Source organism: Ptychodera flava, chromosome 2 (genome assembly GCF_041260155.1).
Source record: "Ptychodera flava strain L36383 chromosome 2, AS_Pfla_20210202, whole genome shotgun sequence".
NCBI lineage: Eukaryota > Metazoa > Hemichordata > Enteropneusta > Ptychoderidae > Ptychodera > Ptychodera flava.
This window is the reverse complement of record NC_091929.1, coordinates 26449190-26471029: the sequence shown is the minus strand read 5'-3', so window position 1 is coordinate 26471029 and position 21840 is coordinate 26449190. Positions and strand designations below refer to the sequence as shown.

General features: G+C 38.7%; 1 protein-coding gene across 1 annotated transcript; it reads left to right on the top strand.

Annotated features, from left to right (window-relative positions):
- The first annotated feature begins 2940 nt into the window (after window positions 1-2940).
- Window positions 2941-21620, top strand: LOC139117877 (uncharacterized). The gene is made up of 7 exons (XM_070681114.1): window positions 2941-3076; window positions 7648-7905; window positions 10925-11014; window positions 13097-15955; window positions 18655-18762; window positions 20675-20830; window positions 21450-21620. The coding sequence occupies exons 4-7, from the start codon at window positions 13996-13998 to the stop codon at window positions 21470-21472; spliced, it is 2247 nt and encodes a 748-aa protein (XP_070537215.1). The 5' UTR covers window positions 2941-3076; window positions 7648-7905; window positions 10925-11014; window positions 13097-13995; the 3' UTR covers window positions 21473-21620.
- Window positions 21621-21840: the final 220 nt, after the last annotated feature.

Sequence of the window (21840 nt, the reverse complement as noted above, 5' to 3'; positions counted from 1 at the left end):
ATAGTGTACCCAGGGAATTATCAACAACTCTATTTGACGATATGTGTTCTTTTCTTCGCCATGTTTATGTTTCACAAAGTCAGCCTGATCATATATTCCTGTTATTTCGAAAAGACAGCAGCTTTATTCTCTCATTTGTGAAAAACCCGGCGTCAACTTGTTGAAATGCACAGAGCCCAATCGTAGACAAGGTTAGACCCAGCCACAGACGGGGCTCTGAACCCAGGCATTCTCTCGTGTCTCCGAACCGACGGAGTAAGATGCATGTATATATGGGTAGTACGGGGTGTGGCAACACATTTCCAATGCGTTCGAGTGCAGCAGCTCGTATTCTGTGACGTCACGGTCGAGCTAGTATGGCGAAGCCTTACGATTTGGATAATTTCAAGGTAACTATTTGCCCAAAGATGCTAATCAACAAGTCGTGAAAAACGTAGAGGGTGATCACTCAACATGACTGATGATGAAGATAAACGAACCCGGCAATAGAAGATATAGCAACTGAGGATGGCCATGTATGTTAGTTTGACGAGGTGTCACCCTTTCAGGGTCTAAATGGTAATTTTTACCGTGCTGAGACTCATGTAAGATTCTGTGAATTACATGTAATTCTAAACTACGGCGAAATGTGACGGAAATTTGTACACCTGATAAGCAATTACTACCAGGTTGTGAAAGCTGAACCGTCGACATCAAAGTATACCTGTAGACAGCCATTGAGAGATTGCTAGCTATTAGGATAAATCTTATACTTGCTTTTTTAAGACTTCCAACATAACTCGTCCTTTCGAAAAGTGACAGTGAGTTTCATCTTTTTTAACAAATTAACCAGAGTAGATTGCACAGACCGTCGCAGTGTACCTAACCTCGAGCGACTGTGAAATTGACGGACACTTTCTTCCCATGTTCACCGCGTGAAGTACTCCCCCCCCCCCCCACCCCCGGCAGTCGCTGGCGAAGTGGCACCGCAGGTGACATGGAGGTTGGCCTGACAGGGAGATGCGAGCGAGTCCAGACTCTTTCTGGCCCATTAATCCACCGTGACTAAACGAAGTAAGAATTTCTCAATTTTTATGTGCGTATAGCTGTAAAAGTGACTATTTTCAGTACTTTATTAATTTAAATTAAGAAATACCGAAATACCTACGAAACTCCGATTCATTATGGCCGTGCCTGAGATTTGACAAAAGTTCATGGTCAAGTACGTACATCTCTTCGTCAATGCGTATGGAACAATATCGTGAACGTTGGTGGCGTCCTGAAACACATATACGTATATATTTTTCCAGAATGTTTAACAAATATGAAGAAGCAACAGGTGCAAAGCTGAACAAGAAGAAATCCAAAGATTTATGGGCTGGGAGTTTTAAAGACCGCACTGATTTAGTGGAAGGGATCGATTTTGCAAACAAGGTTTTACAGATCTTGGGAGTTGGGTTTGGAAACAGCAACACATCTAGAGAAACCTGGAAAACAGTGATGGAGAAATTTAACTGCCTTAAGATCTGGAATACTAGAAATCTGTCCTATAAAGGCAGGGCAATAGTAGCTAAGAAACTGGTTGCGTCAAAATTATGGTACCTGGCATCATTTGATCACGTACCTAAGGAAATTATCAAATGAAGCAAATAGTAAATTATGGAATTTTATTTGGAGAGGCAAACGAGAAGTTATATAAAGGGGTATTTTCATTCAAAGATATGATGACTGTGGCAAAAAGGTTGTCGACATTGAAGAAAAAATGTATGCACTCCAATTAAAGTGGCTTATGAAATTATTTGAGAAAAATCCAGATAGAGGGACCCCTAAATGGGCCAGCTTATATTTCATTGCGAATTTTGACAATGAACTGAATAGTGATTATCACTATCTCCATCTCATTTTCAAAGTCAAAAACAACCGAATCCCAATGGTGTATGGGGATATGTTGAATACCTTAAAGTCACCGGTGACGTGTTTAGGGACCGTTCAGTTTTTACGGCCGGGGGGGGCCCGGCAAAATCCGGGGGGGGGGGGGGTCATTGTAATTTTGGAATCTGCGAAGGTGGGTAATCGCTTTTTCACTGGTAGGAAAGGGGGGGTCACCACATTTTCAAAAACATAATACCTACAATAAAGTTCACTTTATGCCATGGCCATGATCGACCCTCTTTAACGGCGGGCCGCCTTTGGCGGCCCACTACAATAAATTGACTTTATGTATTACCCATGACCCTCTTAACGGGCAGACGCCTTTGGTGGCCCACTCCAATTAGGTTTACTTCATGCAATGGCCATGATCAACCCTATTTACCTGCGAACTAAAATAAATTGACTTTACGTAATAGCCCATGACCATCTTAACGGCCGGACGCCTTCAGCAGCCCTGTCCAGTACAGTTTACTTTATGCAATGGCCATGATCGACCCTCTTAACCGGCGGGCCACCTTTGGTGGCCCACTAGAATAAAGTTGACTTTACGTAATGGCCCATGACCCTCTTAACCGGAGGGCTGCTTTTGGCAAACCACTCCAATAAAGTTTACTTTATACAATGTCCATGGACATAAGTTGTCGATGGAAATGAAGTTAAAAATTGCCTCACAGCTGTCCTAATTAACAGACGTTTGCATTCTCTGCTGCACGAATAAAGTGCGCTGCGTACCGGAGTTCAAATCCAAACTGTGAGGGTAAATTTGACATATGAGTTTTGGTTATTTTTCAGCGGGGCGGGGGGGGGGGGGGGGGGAGGGGGGTCATCAAATTTTTTCGTCTGACAAAGGGGGGGGTCATCTTTTTTTCACGAAAAATTCAGGGGGAGGTCTATATTTTTTTGAACACCGGGGACAAGATTTTGCCGGTCCCCCAGGCCGTAAAAACTGAACGGTCCCTTAAACGAGGGAAAATCTGCATACATGTGAGAATTTCCCGCCATTTAGCTGTATTTAAATGAGAAGTCAATATCCGATCAACACGTGACCGCGCGGCCGGCTAGACATGAACTCAGCGTCCGAATAACGTGAATATATGGCAACGTCGTTGCAGTGCACGAATCAGAAAGGCGACCAGACTGCGTGATATTCCAACATCTCTGTCAGGTTTGGCGTTATGTTTACATGTGTGTGTCTTGTTTTGTGTCAGCTCGAGTCTCTGTCATGTACCCCAGAGCAGGGGCGGGGTTAGCTGCAGTACAGTAGCTCGGGGTTTTGCCTGGGAGTTTGGGTTGGACGGCAAAACCAGATCTGGTTTTGCCGTCCGACCCAGGCAAAACCTCGAACTACTGTACTGCCGCTAGGGCGGGGTAAGCCTAATTCACACATACCATGATTCACGTTATGCAGTTTAACTTTAAGCTGGAAACGGATGCATTTTCACTCAGATTTACTTTGATCGATTCCACATACATTGATAAATCACTGTTAGGACTTCAAAGGCGCCTTTTGTATGCATGAAGTGGTGGCCTGCGATATGTTTGTTTACGAATTCTACACGCAGGGCCCAAGGTTATTACAGTAAGGGACTGGATAGAAATTACAGAGAGGGAGGGACGGTGTTTTTAGCTCCCATAGCCATATGTATATATGGCAATGGAAGCTATTGTTATAGGCTAGGGAACTGTCTGTATGTCTGTGTGTCTGCATGTCTGTATGTACGTCTGTCCGTCAACATCAAAAACTCCAAACCGCTGCACATTTCATCTTGATATTTGGTGTGTAGGCCTACATGGATGATGGGCTGTAGATGAGATTTTGTCCAATGAAGTTGTCATTGCCAAAAATATGCAAATTAAGTGAAAAAATTTAAAAACAGTCAAAATTGAAAAAACTCAACAACCACTGAGCAGATTACATGAAAAATTAGCATGTAAGTACTTTGGGCTGACCTGAAATGATTGTGCACATCTTGGGTTAGTATGTTGGACTTGCTATTTTTCATGAATTTTTTTGTAATTTTCTCTCATTTTTGGTCAAAAAATCTTCTTCTCTGAAACCACAAGTCCGATTGATTTGAAACTTGGTATGGAAGTGCATAGGAGTGACCTTTCCCAAATTTGGGCAAATGTGGTGAAATTTGCATATTTTTAGTTTACCGTCCATAGACTCCCATGTATAAGGCAGATCTCCATAGACTCCCATGTATAAGGCCACGAAAAATAAAAATTTAGTTTCTCATCGTTACATATTGCAAAAAAGATGCAGTGACACAATTTTAGTCCCCACGGATGAAGTCCAGTGGGCTTATAGATTGGGTCATGTCCGTCTGTACGTCCGTCTGTGAGTCCATCCGTTCACACACAGATATCTCGGATATTTTGACAAATGTCATGTAACCTCGATGACCTTTGACCTCAAATATACATATTTGTCCATAACTCAGTAACCACAAGTGCTACTACCCTTCATAGATGGTATGATGGGACACCTTATGACGCCATATGTACCTCATTAATTATGCACATATCTAATTTTGAGCGAGCCAATAGAGCTAGAGGCCTGATTTTTGGTATATAGGGATAACTTAGCAATACAATTTTTTTGACAAAATGTCATGTGACCTCGGTGACCTTTGACCTCAAATATACATATTTGTCCATAACTCAGTAACCACAAGTGCTACACCCTTCATGTATGGTATGATGGGACACCTTATGATGCCACATATTGTACCTCATTAATTATGCACATATCTAATTTTGAGCGAGCCAATAGAGCTAGAGGTCTGATTTTCGGTATATAGGGATAAGTTAGCAATACAATTTTCTTTTGACAAAATGTCACATGACCTCGGTGACCTTTGACATCAAATATACATATTTCTCCATAACTCAGTAACCACAAGTGCTACTACCCTTCATATATGGTATGATGGGACACCTTATGACACCACATATTGTTCCTCATTAATTATGCACATATCTAATTTTGAGCGAGCCAATAGAGCTAGAGGTCTGATTTTTGGTATATAGGGATAACTTAGCAATATAATATTTTTTTTTGACAAAATGTCACATGACCTCGGTGACCTTTGACCTCAAATATACATATTTGTCCATAACTCAGTAACCACTGGTGCTACAACCCTTCATGTATGGTATGATGGGACCCCTTATGACGCCACATATTGTACCTCATTAATTATGCACATATCTAATTTTGAGCGAGCCAATATAGTTAGAGGTCTGATTTTTGGTATATAGGAATAACTTAGCAATACAATTTTTTTGAGAAAAATATCACGTGACCTCGGTGACCTTTGACCTGAAATATACATATTAGTCCATAACTCAGTAACCACAAGTGCTACAACCCTTCATGTATTGTATGATTGGACAGCTTTATGATGCCACATATTGTACCTCATTAATTATGCACATATCTAATTTTGAGCGAGCCAATAGAGCTAGAGGTCTGATTTTTGGTATATAGGGATAACTTAGCAATATAATATTTTTTTTTGACAAAATGTCACATGACCTTGGTGACCTTTGACCTCAAATATACATATTTGTCCATAACTCAGTAACCACAAGTGCTACACCCTTCATGTACGGTATGATGGGACACCTTATGACGCCACATATTGTACCTCATTAATTATGCACATATCTAATTTTGAGCGAGCCAATAGAGCTAGAGGTCTGATTTTTGGTATATAGGGATAACTTAGCAATACAATTTTTTTGACAAAATGTCACGTGACCTCGGTGACCTTTGACCTGAAATATACATATTTGTCCATAACTCAGTAACCACAAGTGCTACACCCTTCATATTTGGTATGATTTGACACCTTATGACACCACATACTGTACCTCATTAATTATGCACATATCTCATTCTGAGCAAGCCAATAGAGCTGGATGTCTGATTTTTGGTATATAGGGATAACTATAGGAGAGAAATTTTTTGACCAAATGTCATGTGACCTCGATGACCTTTTACCTAAAATATATGTTATGGCCTCTCAGCTAGGCGACTGATGCCGTATGTTGTGGGTTCGAATCCGATTGAAAACCATCCGTATTTATGTCAATAAATAAGTAACCACAAGTGCTATGTCCTTTGTATTTAGTAGGATGGGACCTTATGACAACACACGCTTTACCTCATTAATTATGCACACATCTAATTCTGGGCAAGCGAATAGAGCTAGAGGTCTGATTTTTTGGCATATAGGGATTAATTAGCAATATAATTTTTTTTTCAACATGTCATGTGACCTCAGTGACCTTTGACCTTGATTATACATATATATGCATATCTCAGTAACCACAAGTTCTATTCAAATCACATTGTGAGTACATTGTGATGTTAAAAATCGATCAATCAAAATTCTGTACATTAATTTTGTAGACCATATGGTAAGGCCATGTAAAGAAAACTCTTTGTTTGCCATCTTTGGATTTTTGAAAAACTTACCAGCCAGGCAGGGGAAAAAAGAGAAACAGACAAAAAACACCAGTGTATCAACATATGCTATATTTTTATTTGCTTTCCCTTGGAAAAAAAAATATTTTTATTTATAATAGTTTTAACATTGTGTTTGTTGTTTTAATTTTCTCTGAAACCTACCAGCACACGGATGGCAAACAAATAATTTTATTTAAAGCGCCTAACCTTGCTACATTTCAAACATAAAGGTCTTAAGCCATGTTAATTTTAAGAAGATTTTTTAGTCCCCTGGACAAAGTTCAGGGGACTGATGGTTTGGGCTCTGTCCATCTGTCCGTCCGACTGTCTGTCCGTCTGCAGATATCTCAGACATGCTTGAGCCAATTCCTTTCAAACTTGGTAAAAGGATAAGACACTTTGACGTACATATGCATGTTCAGGTGTGGCATGCATAATTTGTTCTAATTTGCATAATTACAGATTTTCGAAAATAAGCTGTTTCTTATTAGACTGCACCAAATTTAATGAAACTGTACACATGTTGATCATACAGAGCTCTAATAGCACACAAAGACATTTGTATTGTGTCAATTAATTTCTTATTTGCATATTTATGAATTTCATGATTCTGGTAATGTTTCAATAAATACTGTCTCATATATGATGAAACTTCTTACAGATGTCTTTATCCCGTTTCTTGCCAGACAGTATCACTTCCCCATCGACGTACTGCCTAAACTGCTCCAATATCTCCAATTACAAATGTTGCCTCTTTGTCGCTCTAGCGACCAAACCAGGTGAAAGTCATCGTCACATTTACATTACCTTTAAGCTTTAAGGGATTTGGGGCTGCATTTTTCAATTTCGAGCAAAATCAGCATGTGACAAGAAAGATTTCGCTCTTTAAAGGTGAAATGAAAATTTGCTTATATATTTAGGATCTGCTTGTCCCATTGCTGTTGAAGTTGATATGCATGTTCCTAAAGATGACCTTCCAGTACCTAAGTTGCAGACCTTATTTGCTTTTGTCATTCTTGTTTTTCTAGTTTAAATATTTCTTGAAAGGACCAATTCAAACCGAATTTGAGCTCATAGTGTCCTTGATGGTATTTTTCGAAATGGAAAAGCAAAACGTGTAAAAGTTTTGAACAGTATACTTCCCTGTTGGAATCTTCATTTCAGGATTTGTGGTCTGAAATAATTAAGATTTTGAAATGCTGTGCTTCAAGCCAAAAACAATTCACTTAGTTTTCCAAATTTTTTTTATCTTATTCCAGGATACCCAAAGGGTATAGAAGGTGAAGGCATGATAGATCCCGCTGCGAGTCACACCAACGGTCATCTACGGTAGTTCCCAAAGCTCTGTAGAGATTACAGACATAGCCAAATCGCTTCATAGTGGACCCACAATCATTGCCACAGAAACGGTACCAGTCAACTCCCAGTCTGACAGGGACAGTGCTGTTGCCATGGCAACGGTTCCAGCCAAGGAGCTACAACAGCCAGAGAACAAGTTGCCAAGCAAAGAAATCACGGTTTGTGTTCTCAGTTCATGCATGCTTCACTAAATTTACCTTGTCTTGAAGACCCATATTGAGCAATTTTAAGCTGAATACAAAGCCAAAAGGATACGCAGTGATTTCAAAAAAGGCTCTGTAATAGTCTTTTTATTTTCCTCTGTTCAATGGAGCATTTAATTGACATAATGTTACTTTGTGAATTTGCTGGCCATCTTTTAGATGATTAGCCCTTGTCTTTTGAAAGTGTACTTAGTGCTTACACAAAGATGTGCAAACTTCAACAGAGTTATATTTATTCAGCCAAAAACAGTTTTTGCTGTATGTAAATCCCAAGCAAATGTGATAGAAATGCATATATAACATGAGTATGAGAAATGAATGATTCTTGTATTGTTATGCAAATTTTTAAGGACCAGTGGATTTTACCTTTGGACCAGTGAAAAAAAAAACAGGTCACTGGTCCTGGGACCAGTGGGTAAAAAGGAAAATTTTCAGGCCCTGTTTTCCATTTATGAGTGTGTCGCTAATGTTTTGATTTCTTTTGTATGTGATGATAGGTCTCATCATGAATAGATTCCTTAGTGTTTGGTCTTTTTCTATTTCTTCCCAGTTCTTAGAAAGTGCTTGATTGATGTCATTTGTTTTGATATGTGGATTGTATGTGGTAGTAAACATCAACATATTAGTGTTGTTGTTGTGTGTTTGTATTTTAAATGTGTTTTTTTTGGTGTGCGTAATCTGTTCCCGCATTGATGTTTAGTATTTCTTGTTGTAAATATCCTCTTTGTGGTAATATTTAGCTCCGCTGTCAGAGACGCGGAGCTTATCAAACAGGTTGATTTTCCGTCGTCGTCGTCCGTCAACAATTGCCTTCTCCTCTGAAACCGCAAGTCCAATTGCTTTGAAATTTTATATGCAGTTCACTTGGGGTGACCTCACTTAAGTTTCTTCAAATTGTGGTAAAATTTGCATATTTGTATTTTTGGGGCGTTTTTTGCTGTTTTTGGTAAAAAATCATCTCTGAAACAGCTCGTCCGATTGCTTTGAAATTTGATATGCAGTTTACTTAGGGTGACTTTAGTCAGATTTGTTCAAATCGTGGTGAAATTTGCATATTTGTATTTTTAAGGCAATTTTTGTTGTTTTTGGTAAATAAATCTTTAAACATCTTCTTCTTCAAAACAACCGATCAGATAGCTTTGATATTTGGTACATAGGTCCCTAGGGATGATCTATTCCAGATTTGTTCAAATTGTGCAGAAATATGCAAATTTGCATTTTTAAGGCAATTTTTGCCATTTTTGGTCAAAAAATGTATTTCTCTAAAAGTACTGGTCTGATAGCTTTGAAATTTGGCATACAGGTTCCCATAGATGAACTACGTAATATATATTGAATTTCTGATGAAATCTGTAATTTTGTATTTTTGGGGCATTTTTTGCCATTTTTGGTCCAAAAATGTGTATTTCCTGACTTACTCATCTGATAGCTTGAAATTTGGTATACAGGTTTCTATAGATAAACTAAATGATATTTATTGAAATTATGATGAAATCTGCAATTTGAATTTTTGGGGCAATTTTTGCCATTTTTGGTCAAAAACTTTTATTCTCAACAAAACTACTCATCAGATACCTTTGGTTGACGTGTTCGTAGGGATGATCCGATGTGATATATTCAAATTATGATGAACTCTTCAATTGTGTATTTTTGCAGCTATTTTAGCCACTTTTTCCTGGTCACTGAAATGAGCTATCAAAGATTTCCACCTTCTTCATCAACATGTGTCAAAAATAGTTATTCTCTACATAAACACAGCGGAGCTATATCGGCCGCTAGGTCGCTTGTTCATTAAATGTGATGTAATAAAGGGAAAGCGGCTCCACACACTGTCTATTATATTTGTGTCGTTCCCTGTGTTCATCTTTTTTTGTGTGTGTTTGGCTATTGGTGTAATGTCTGTCAGTCTCTCAGTGGGCCCGATATTTCAAAACGGCTCATCAGATCAGAATCAAATCTTGTACATAGATTCAGTTTACAAATGGCAAGAACTGATTAGTTTTGGTGGATGTGGCTTGCTCACTTTTTGCTCATTTGCATAATTAATAATATTAGAAAAAACATATGCATTGAGAACGACTGCACACAATTTGATGAGATTTGCTACAAATATTGATCACACCAAGATATGTCAGCTATTAAAGGCATTTAGGGGTGACATGAAAGATAATTGCTCATTTGCATATTTAATGAACTTTCCTAATTAGGGATATATATCTCAGTTGACTTGACCAAAGTTACTGAAACTTGCTATGTATTTTTTATTTTTTAATAATTTTTTTTTATTGTATCAATAACCAATAACAGAGACAAAGACTGGCAAAGGCTGTTACAATAATCTAAACCAAAGGCAAAAAAGAAATACTACGGATACTGCAAGGACAATATTGAAAATGGATACATTCATTGTACAGAGCTGGTTTCATTTTCAGAGATATAGGAGGAACTATGCGGCAAATTCCTTCCATTTGTCTTTATAAATAGACACTGTGTTCTTTCTTGTTGAAATAAAAAATTCTAGTCTTTGAATATGTCTGACTTTAATTCTCAATATCTGAAACGTTGGTGCTTCTTTTTTAAGTTTACAGTCATAAATATACCTTTTGTACACCAGTACTATGTTATTGAGTAAATCTGACCAATTTTTTTCACCCCAAATAATCTGTCTTTGTGTTGGATTGTTTGGACAATATAAAGTCGTGTGCCATTATTTGCACATATAATTCCATACTGAAACTTGCTATGTATTTTAAAGATACTATGATATAAAATTATTGAAAATTGTTAAGCATTTTCACTTCAGCCAATTCCTAATTTGCATATTTGGTGAACTTGATTAAAATGTGAGCGACGCCGTGTCATTGACGGTATTGCTTGCATGGTAATGGAATGAGAAAAGGGCCCTGTTGCCCTCTTTTTGGCAATTAGGGCCCATTTCTCATTCCAGGGTTATAACATAATTATTTTCTTCCAGGAGCAAGACGTTTTGAGACGATGTGACTGTGATCAGGAAAACACAGACATTACAGATGTGAAGCAACTGAACAACCCAGGCACGCTACCAGTAAGTGAGAGCATTTTACCACTGAGTCACTCGTTGTCTACACCGTACTGATAAAATAAATATGCGTAATTTATTTTTAAAATTTGCTTTCCCCAGATAGTCCTCACAGACATTGTCCAGGATGACTTGTGATTTTGCTCATGCCTGCTTATGAATGTGGTTGTGTCTGTTCACACGTGAGTGAATGTTGTATTGAATGTCTCTATCTGTCTGTGTGATATCGCCAGAATGACTGATCAAACTGAACCAAAATTTGGTACACTGATGCACATGAGAAATTGCAAGAACCAATCAGTATTTGCGTTTGATCATTATGGATTTGATATTGAGTGCTCACTTGCATACCCACTGATTTCTAAAAAAGAGATGCATTTCCAGAACTACTTCCCGTACTTTGAAAAACATTGAGCACTTTCAGTTCACATCAGATTATTAGTCCCTACAATTTGACGAACTTCACTTCATTTACTTCTAATTTTAAGTGGGGACAGTTACATAATCATCAGTGATGGCTTTTCCATTGGAATAGTCAGTTTGCTTTTGTGGACCAAGAGTCATTTGAAACAATGTCAGATCTTAGGCACCCCTGTGTCCACTGTTCAGCCTCTTCTACTCAGACAGTCAACTACACTTCTTATTGGACTGTATCTAGTACAGATCTGTGAAACAGAAATCTCTCCCTTTAGGTCAGAAATTGTTCTTCGGAATTCTCGCTTCTACTTTAGCCGATTTGGAAATCTTTTTTGAAAATGCCTTTTCAGTATTTCACTTTTCGGCATTTCTGTTCTGCATATGTTTGGACAGTCTCTGGATTTACTCTTTTGAGCATTTAAAATTTGGTTTGTCATCACTGGCTTTATATGTAATTATTATTCATTATTTCACTTTATGCCCAGAGCTACTGTAAACGCAAAATCCTAAGTATTTCACGCATAATTACTCTCAAGAAGGCAAAGTAAAATGACATCTGAGTAATCTGATACGCATTGAAAACGCATTCTAGACTCCGTAACAAAGACATGAGCACATGTGGTTTCCCTCCAATGTGTTTTTTATCAATGACTAAAAATAAAATGTTTGCCGATAAAGAAATGTTAATGATTTTGCAACATCCTATAAATCTCATCGCGTCAATTGTTTCCTTAAAGGCTGCACCAATAAAAATGTAACATGTTCGATAGATTTTGTGGTTATTTCAAAAAAATATTGCACCCGATGCATACACATGTACACTTTCGATAAGGGTGGTCCGGTAGTATTTCCAATTGCTGTTTATGGATTTAGTCTGTACTTCCAAAATATGTCAAAAACATAAGACCATCGACAGTTTCTTTGCACCATTGAAAAAAGTAGAAGTAGAAAAGATGTCAAGCAAGCAAACCAGTGATTGTAGCCAGCCATCGAGCAGCAGTGATGTTTCCACGTTTCCACGTTTCCATGGCAACAAAGCCACGGCAATAACTGCAGCTAAGACACGCCTAACTAATGACACGCCCAATGCATAATCTACTTAATTAGTAAAGGAGTTGGTTGGCGGAGCTACACCGTACACGTGATTCCAAACAAGCTGTGATTCCAGTCTCATCTGTCCCTTGTGAACGTGGGTTCATTGCACAAACGGGATTAAAACATCGAAACGTAGTGTCTGAGTTAAAAGATGTCATAAATGATCTGATGATGATAACCATAGAAGGCCCAAAACTTTGTGAATTTGATTTCAGAACTCCAATGATAGAGTTGAGGCAGCAAATTAAGACATCGTTAGAAGTAGTAGACAGAAAAAGTAACGAAATGAATACCGTTGACAGAGAACAGAACAGAACAGAATTAAAGATTGTATAACTGACCAAAGAAAAGGCATTGTCACTGCTGATGTTTGTTGAACACTTTATTATTAGACTTTTGAACCAGTTTTCGATGTCACGTATGTGTTTTTGATATGTTTTAGGCAAATAAAAAACATTTGCGTAAAGCCTCACACAGGTTTGAAAATCCTAATGGAAGATCTGTCTGCCCTCTGTTATTGTTGAGAGTCGTAAAATACACTGTACTGATTATCTGAAAAATGATATCTCCATGCAGTCTATTGAAGGTCTCGTCAAGAGGATTGGTGAATATTTAATCAAGATATCTTCAGAACAAGTTCCTGACCCTGAGTCATTTGATGAAGATCAGTCAGAGCATCACAGGATTACATCCATAGTAAAGACCATTGGGAAGATCCTAGTGACAAGCTCCTCAACGTATTAACTGATACCCAATTACAATCGACCGCAGTTCAAAGTGATACAGATTGCATTGCAGAGTCAGATTGTAAGGCAGAGATTCCTCACCCGGTTATACCTCTACCCACACAACAACCTACATGGAATGAGAATGGTATTTGCAAAAAGATCTGTCAAAACAATGTGAAAGGTGTGAACATTGAAGAGGCCAGTGACGATGGAACAGACTGCGTTGCAGAGTTGGATTGTAAGGCAGAGATTCCACACTCAGTTATACCTCTACCCACTCAACAGCCTACACGGGATGGAAATGGTATTTTCAAAAAGATCTGTCAAAACAATGTGAAAGGTGTGAACATTGAAGAGGCCAGTGACGATGGAACAGACTGCGTTCCAGAATCGGATTATGAGACAGAGATTCCACACTCAGTTATACCTCTACCATCACAACTACCTATATATGGGAATGGTATTCGTAATAGGATCTGTCAAAATAATTTGAATGATGTGAACATTGAAAAGGCCAGTGAAGATGGAACAGACTGCAGTGCAGAGTCGGATTATGAATCTGAGAGTCCAGCTGTATCTTTACCTTTACCCTCAGAAGTTCCTAGTCATGGCAAAGAGAGAAAAGTTGTTCAAGTCAGACCACCTACTGAACAGAAGAATGCAGAGATTAAAAATATCAGAGAAACTGAAGATGAAGCACAGTTTGGTGATGATGATGATGATGATGATGATGATGATGATGATGCTATGGACAGCTTTGATGATAGAGATTCTGACCCAGACTATGAGCCAATGGATGTTTCATCAGATGAATCGGTGCTGTCAGTACAAAGTTCACCATCCTGTAACTCTGAAGTGAGTGCAACCAGTGATGAAGAAAGTGTTAAAAGTACTGGAAGCTATCATGGTAACTCCTACACAACAGGAAGTGAAGCAGTGTTGAAGGGATCAGAGGATATTAAAGATATCCCAAGTGCATCATCAAAGTGTCTGTCCTCAGTTGTAGTTTTAACAACAAACAACTCAACTAATAAAAGAAAGTGGGACAAACACCAATATTGCATTTACTGCATGAAGCCACTATCTAAGTTACCAAGACACTTGGAAAGCAAGCATGCCACAGAAACAGATGTGTCATATGCATTCAGTTTTCCAAAACGAAGTCGCAGAAGAAAAATTTTGTTACAAGAATTATGTAACAAAGGAAACCATGCTCATAATTGTGAGGTGCTGAAAGCTGGAAAAGGGTATCTCATTCCATATAAAAGGCCGACATATCCAATACCTGCAGCAGAGTACAAGCCATGCCCAGCCTGTTTAGGATATTTTGTCAGAAGGGAGTTAACCAAACACTATAAAACCTGTAGAGTGAGAATTTTTAAAAAGCAACTTCCTGATCAAGGATGTGGTCGCCAAATCCAAGTGATGGCAACAATGATGCTGCCTTTCCATGGCAAGACCAATAAGCAAATGAGGGATGCAGTTCTGTCAAAAATGATTACTGATGAAATAGGAATGGCCGCCAGAAATGACCCACTGATTGTTGAATATGGGTCAAAGCTGTTTATGAAAACTCGGGCGACCCCTACCTGCTCACGCTATGTAACGCAGAAGATGAGGCAACTATCAAGGCTGCTTCTGGAACTAAGGAAAGGAAAAAAGGAATATTCCTTGAAGGATTACATCCAACCTCGAAATTTTGACCATATAGTCAAATGTGTACGAACCTTAGCAGGATATAACTCTGACTCCAACATTATTAAGAATCCCCATCTGGCATTACACCTTGGACATGCCCTGAAGAGTTGTGCCCTGATATGCAAAACTGCTGCAATAAAAGCAGAAAATGCTTATGAAGAAAAATCAGCAGACAATTTTCTCCAGCTGTGTACTGTCGAATGGTGCTACAAAATAAGCAGCCTTGCAAGAAGCTCTGCACAAGAGAAAAAGAGAAATAAACCAAAATATCTTCCCTTGGTGGAGGATGTTGTAAAACTGAACCAATACCTGAAAACAGCTGCCATCAGCACCTATGCAGACCTTAAAGAAAGGCCATCACAAGAGGCATGGCAGAAGTTGAGGGACATCACTCTAACCCAACTGATACTTTTTAACAGAAAGAGAAGTGGAGAAGCAGAGAGGATGACAGTGAAAGATTTTAGAAACGTGCGAGCTTCTGAGGGAATTGACACAAGTCTCCTTTCTGAGTGGGAAAAATCCCTGTGTAAGAAGATTGAGCGTGTTGAAATAAAGGGAAAGAGAAGTAGTAATGTTCCTGTCCTCTTAAAATCTGGTATAAAACAACAAATACAGCTGCTAATACATACCAGAATTACTGCTGGTGTTATGAAGAAAAACCCATACATATTTGCATGTCTTCAGGGTTCTGAGATGCCTATCCGTGCTTCGCAGTGCATCAACAAATTTGCGAGATGTTGTCAGTTAAGCCACCCTGAACGTTTCACATCAACAAACCTACGTAAGCAGATTGCTACTATGTCCCAAGTATTCAACTTGAAGGAGAATGAACTTGATATATTAGCTGGTTTCTTGGGACATGACATAAGGATCCACAGGGAATATTACCGGCTACCACAAAGCACGCTTCAGGTTGCCAAGGTCACCCGACTACTGATGGCTTTCGAAAATGGAAATATCGAAAGGTACAAAAACAAAAATCTGGATGACATAGAGATCAATATGCATGGTGAGTATTTTCATTTATGTTCACTGACACCCTTTATTTCATACACTGTACATGATTTAGATAATATGAGGTTATTACAAAAATACCGCAAAGGATACACAAGGACATTGGCGCAACGTATTGCGGAGGGCGATGCGCGGCGCCAATGTCTGAGTGCATCCTTTGTGGTATTTTCGTAACAACCTTATTATTATACATCTTACATTCGTGACTGGGACATCAAATGCTATGTCAACAATTTTTCTTCCGATTTATAGCACAAGTGTACAAGGCTATCTTGGACGCGCTTCTGTAAGTTCTGGATTGTGTGTGTGCACTACATACGTACATACAGAGCACACACAAGACATGTTCTTGCACTGTTCAAACCGTTCAACGGTGAACGTGCAGATACAGCAGAAGCTAGGGGATAGGGCGCCTTGAAACTGTACGTGTTACGGAACGGGCTTACCGTGCGGCTTTTTAGCGCACGCAAAATTCTATTGTTCTCGATGGTAGGTGTATAATAATAGCTGATATGCATTCAGAAAGTCTTGGAGAGCTCAGCAGGTGAGAAATTATACCCAAACATGTATTGTTGTAAAACTGCATAAAACAATGCCCATCACTACATGTGTACACATTATATTTGGCCTGTTTGTTTTTTCACTCTTGCCTACACTGTAAATCTATATCATTTTTGGTGAAATTACATTCTAAAATGAAAATTAACATTTATACCAGTGATTTGTCTGACAAATTTGTGTTAATTAAGTCAGTAGAAGACAGCAATTTTAAATCATGTTCTCCCCACTCCCCAGCAATGTCTGATACAGAACTGACTAATTTGCATAACAATGGATTCAATGTAAATGGCTTTCCGTTGGGGTATGGGGCAATGCTATTTTTTGGGGTAAGCCTAATTCACGTGTCATGTGCCATGTGCCACGCGCCGCGAGCCAGAAGTAGGTGCATTTTCACTCCAATACAATTCATTGATTCATTTTCATGAATAAATCAACATTCGGGCTTCAACGTCGCCTTCTAAATGCATGAACTGGGGACCAGCAAATGACTCGCGAATTCTTTGCACATGCTGAAAGGGACTCGAGAGAAATTGTAGGGAGGGAGGGCCAGTATTTTTCAAAATCACATTGCACGTAAATTTGTAACATAAAAAATTGATCAATCAAAATTCTGTACATTGATTTTGTAGAACATATTTTAAGGTTGCTATATTGCAAATATCTAGGTCCTATGGTGTCTACAAATTGACCGATATCATCATTAACTATGTCTCAACAACCTTTGGTTGTGACAGAATAGGCAAAAAAGTGAACAGATGTTTCATTTTAAATTTCCCAGTAGTTTCAAAATCTTGCCATGTTATGTGAAAAAACAGAATTTACATGACAATAAGCTGGTGGCAAACTTCTCCGCTCTGCGACAATTTGGCTCCGAGACAAAGTCGGCCTCTCTGTGTGTAAATGTGTCGAAATTGGTCAAACTCTAAAGACTTTATTCCATCTAATTAATTTCAATCCCCGACTTTCGTAAGTTTTGCGTAACAAAGGTAGTGTTGAGATGGGTATTGTGGTGTTGCCTGAATATACTCTTGGCATGTATAAACTAACGCAATTCCTAGATTCCGTATACTCTTTTTAATAAGGCCCTCCCTCCCTCCCTATAATTTCTCACAAGTCCCTGGCATGTGGCACGTGGCACGCGGCACGTGAATTAGGCTTACCCTGTTTTGGGGAGAAACTGAAAATGCATATCATGCTGAAGTCTGTTTAGTCTGTATTTTGTCGGTCCATGCGTGAGGCTCAGGTGACCCCAAGGCAGAGTGGAATTGTTAGTTTTGTAGTATACTGCACAGCTTATGTTCAGTCTGGCTTCTGTGTCAGTAGGGCTTAGTGCCATCAACCAATGAGAGGCATTATTGCTACCAGTACTTAGGGTCATAACGTTATGCTGTGGATCACGACTATTACATGGATTTGTATTCATAATCCATTGATTGATCTAAAAATGTCATGATCGAAATTATGTTTGCCTTCAAATGTAGTAAATGCCAAAATATGTGATCATTTTTAGTCCCCATAGACGCAGTCCGACGGGAACTTATAGATTGCGTCCCGTTCATCCGTCCATCCATCCGTCCGTCCGTCCATCAGCAGTCGTTTCACTGTCATCCCTGAGCCAATTTTTTTCAAACTGTATGCTAGGATAAAGTATTGTGGCATACTTATGCAATTTAATTTATTTCACGATGAAATCCAATATGGCTGCCTGTCAACCATTTTGTTGCGATTTTTCCATGTTTTTGAACCGTAACTCAACTATCCCTGAACATATTTCATTCAAACTTGGCACACAAACATTGTACTGTAGTGTGCATGTGAATCACAATTAATGGTGTGAGCGGGGACTGTGTCATCAGTGATGACTTGGCAGCAAGAGTATTGACATGCGCATAAGTTTGGTACTCTTTTTAAGGAATAAAATATAGCCAGAAGGTTACAAAAGTATGGTAATGAGCATGAACAGTCTGAGATCTCAACATAATGATTCAGTCATTTGTCCAGGAAGAAATAAAGCCAAACCTTTCTCTAAGACAGCACCTGGAGTAAGGTTTGCCGTCATTCTTTAAGGAGTAGAACAAAAATTGAAACTGATTCACACAACGGTCTAAAGTTATTATCCCTTTTATTTTTCAGATGTTTGCGATGATGAAGATAATGAGCCTGTTGCTAAACCCAGCAAGGAAAAGGGACAAAGATGTGGCGTTCTACTGGAGGATCAAAATGATGTTGTGACTTTGGAAGGTTAGTATCACTGTGTGTTTGTGCAGTGTGTCTGTGAATCTGGTCCAGGCTCACTGTGTGGCTGGGTAACACATAGAATTGTAACAGCTAATACCGTCCGTGTGACCAACTCTTTGGGTTGGAACCACGATTGCTGAGTGGTTATATGCGTAGCAGTTAGGTGGTAACCGTAGGTTTGAATCCCGCTTCGTAGCGAAATTCATATATTTGATTCAAGGGATGTTCAGCTGATTATTGATAAAGTACGGGCACCATGGTTTTTGCGAAGAGCTGTTGCTGTTGAGGAAGAATGTACGTCAGCTGGAGAATAAGTGGCGAATGTCCAAACTCGAGATCGATCGCCAGCTTTTTCTGTCGAAAAGATCGAATACGTCCGCCCCTGCGATGCTCTGAAATCTGCCTATCATCGGACTCGCATCCAGGAAGCAGACAACAAGAGACTGTTTGATATTGTTGCTCAGCTGTCAAGTGTGAAGGCAATCAATTCAAATATTTTACCACCTAATATACCTCCGAAGGATATGCCATCATCTTTGAGTCAAAGGTTTCCAAACTTCGAGAGGGCCTTTCTTTAGCCTCTGTCTTCGAAGCTGACTCCGTTTGTTCTTCCTTGAGTGATTTTTGCACTCAACTGAACAACAGTTAATCATTTTTAGCTACTATAGACTATAGTCTATAGAAGCTATTGGGATGGGTATCCGTCCGGCGTCAGTCTGTATGTATGTATGTATGTATGTATGTATGTATGTATGTATGTATGTATGTCCGTTTGTGAGGTGTCCGTCCACTCAAATATCTTGAGAATCGCAGCACTTACTGATTGATATTTGTTGTGTAGATGAAAACTATGATTTTAGAAATTATTGTTTTTAGTTTTTTGATATTGTTGAAAATATGCAAATTAGTGCCAAAAAAGGCGTTTTTGGTAAAAAATCTTCTTCTTCATAACCGCTGGTCAGACAGCTTTGTTATTTGGTATACAGGTCCTTAGGGATAACCCAACTTAGATTTTTTCAACTTGAGATGAAATGTGCAAATCTGTATTTTTGGGATTCCGTGCTCATTTCCATAAACGTCGTCTACTTCAACGTCTCTTTTCGTTGCTCCGAAGTCGTCAGCGCGTGCAAGTATGTTGCAAATTTGAGCTGCATTTTAATCAAGGGTGACTTTGGAAGGGATAAACGGTCAAAGTTGCTGGACTTAGGTTTCCCTTTAACTGTTAGAGTATCGCGTTATCTTGAGATACTCAGTCATTATCTCAATTTAGTATCTCATTTTCTTGACTTAGTATCTTGTTATCTCAAGGTACTAAGCTGTGATATAGAGATATTGAGTGGAGACCTCAACATACTAAATCGAAATAATGAGATACTAATTCAAGATATCAGATATATCTTGGTTATCTTGACAAACTAAGTAGAGGCAACGAGATACTAAGTCAAGGTCTCAACATACTAAATCGAGATAAGGAGAAACTTAGTCAGAGACCTCAACATACGTAGTCTAGATAACAAGATACTATCTCGTTAGATTCAGTTACGTTTTTCAACAATTTTCATTTTTGTGTCGTAGAAAGTAATGTCAGCTGTTTTTGGTGAGGAAATTGAGCCAATGCTAAAGCCACCTACTTGTTTTGAGAACACTTTGTTGAATTCAAATGCACTACTCTTTAGAATTTAAATTGACAAAGTCGCTCCTTTTTGCCATCATTTTGGTTATTTTAGTTTCTTTTGAAGTATTTTTAATGTTCTTTTGCTCACTGAAATGGGCTCGATCTCTGGTCGTCACAGCTCAATACACACCCTGTACATGGACATAATGCATGATTACTTCCATCGTTTACTTTTTGGTATGTGTGCGCTCACTGATCATGATATGCAAATATTAAGACAACTTGTTTACATTTGTTCAGACAAAAGAATGCTGACAGAGACACAGAAAAGTGATACTATTGGGTCTTCAAGCACTTGCAGATGTTCTTCAAGGAAGAGACTGTCGTCAAGTGAGGCATCCCCTGGCAGTCAGAGTAAAAGGGTAAAGCAAATGTCTGCAGGGACGTCATCTACAGGTATTTCACATTCATATTTTATAGCCCGTGAAGTTCAGGTGTTAGCTGTTGCCTGTTGCCTGTTGTACCTTTGAGTGCATGAAGAGAATTAGGGATTAACATGAAAATCCATTGCTTACAAGTGTTCATAAAAAGTCCTTTTTAGCTCCTCTTTCAGCGACGTGGAGCTTACCAGAAAGGTCGTTCGTCTGTCTGTTCGTGTGTCCATCCGTCATCAGTCAACAAGTCTTCTTCTCTGAAACTCCTGATCCTATTGCTTTGAGTATTGGTATGCAATTCACTTGGGGTGACCCAGGTTAAATTTGTTCAAATCATAGTGAAATTTACGTATTTGTATTTTGGGGGAATTTTTCCCCGTGTTTGCTCAAAAATAATTTTCTTTGAAACTGCTTGTCAGATTGCTTTGAAATTTGGTATGCAGGTTTCAAGGGATGATATTAGTAAGATATAATCAAAATGGGCTAATATATGCATATATTGCATTTTACTCGGCAATTTTTGCCTTTTTATTAGTCCAGTTTACATCTGGCATTAACTTTATAGCAATGGGAAGTATTTTTCTTTGACAGCGTGTCATGAGCATATTGAGAAAAAAATGATTTTTTTTATATCTTCATAGCCATTGAAAGTCTACCAGATTGAGAGAAAAATTCAGCGAATGTGACCACAAAAAAACATAAAGTTTGGAGTATCGAAGAGAAGATGGCAGTAAAAGGTTATTTTATGAAAAATATCCAACTCCAGAAATTACCCGGAAAAGCTGAATGCTTAAATTGTGTGAGACGAAATGCAGTTCTGTGTAACAGATCCTGGACAAATGTAAAAGACTGTGTGCGCAATATGATAACAGTAGCAAAGAAAAAATCATCAGATTTGAGTGATTAATTTCGATGTTTTCAGCAATTAGCTGTCACACAGAAGTCACTACTTATAAGACCTATAAAATGCATTTTTGGTGCGATGCTTTTCGGTCTCCAATGACAATGCTTTGTTGGCTGATTTGTCTAAAT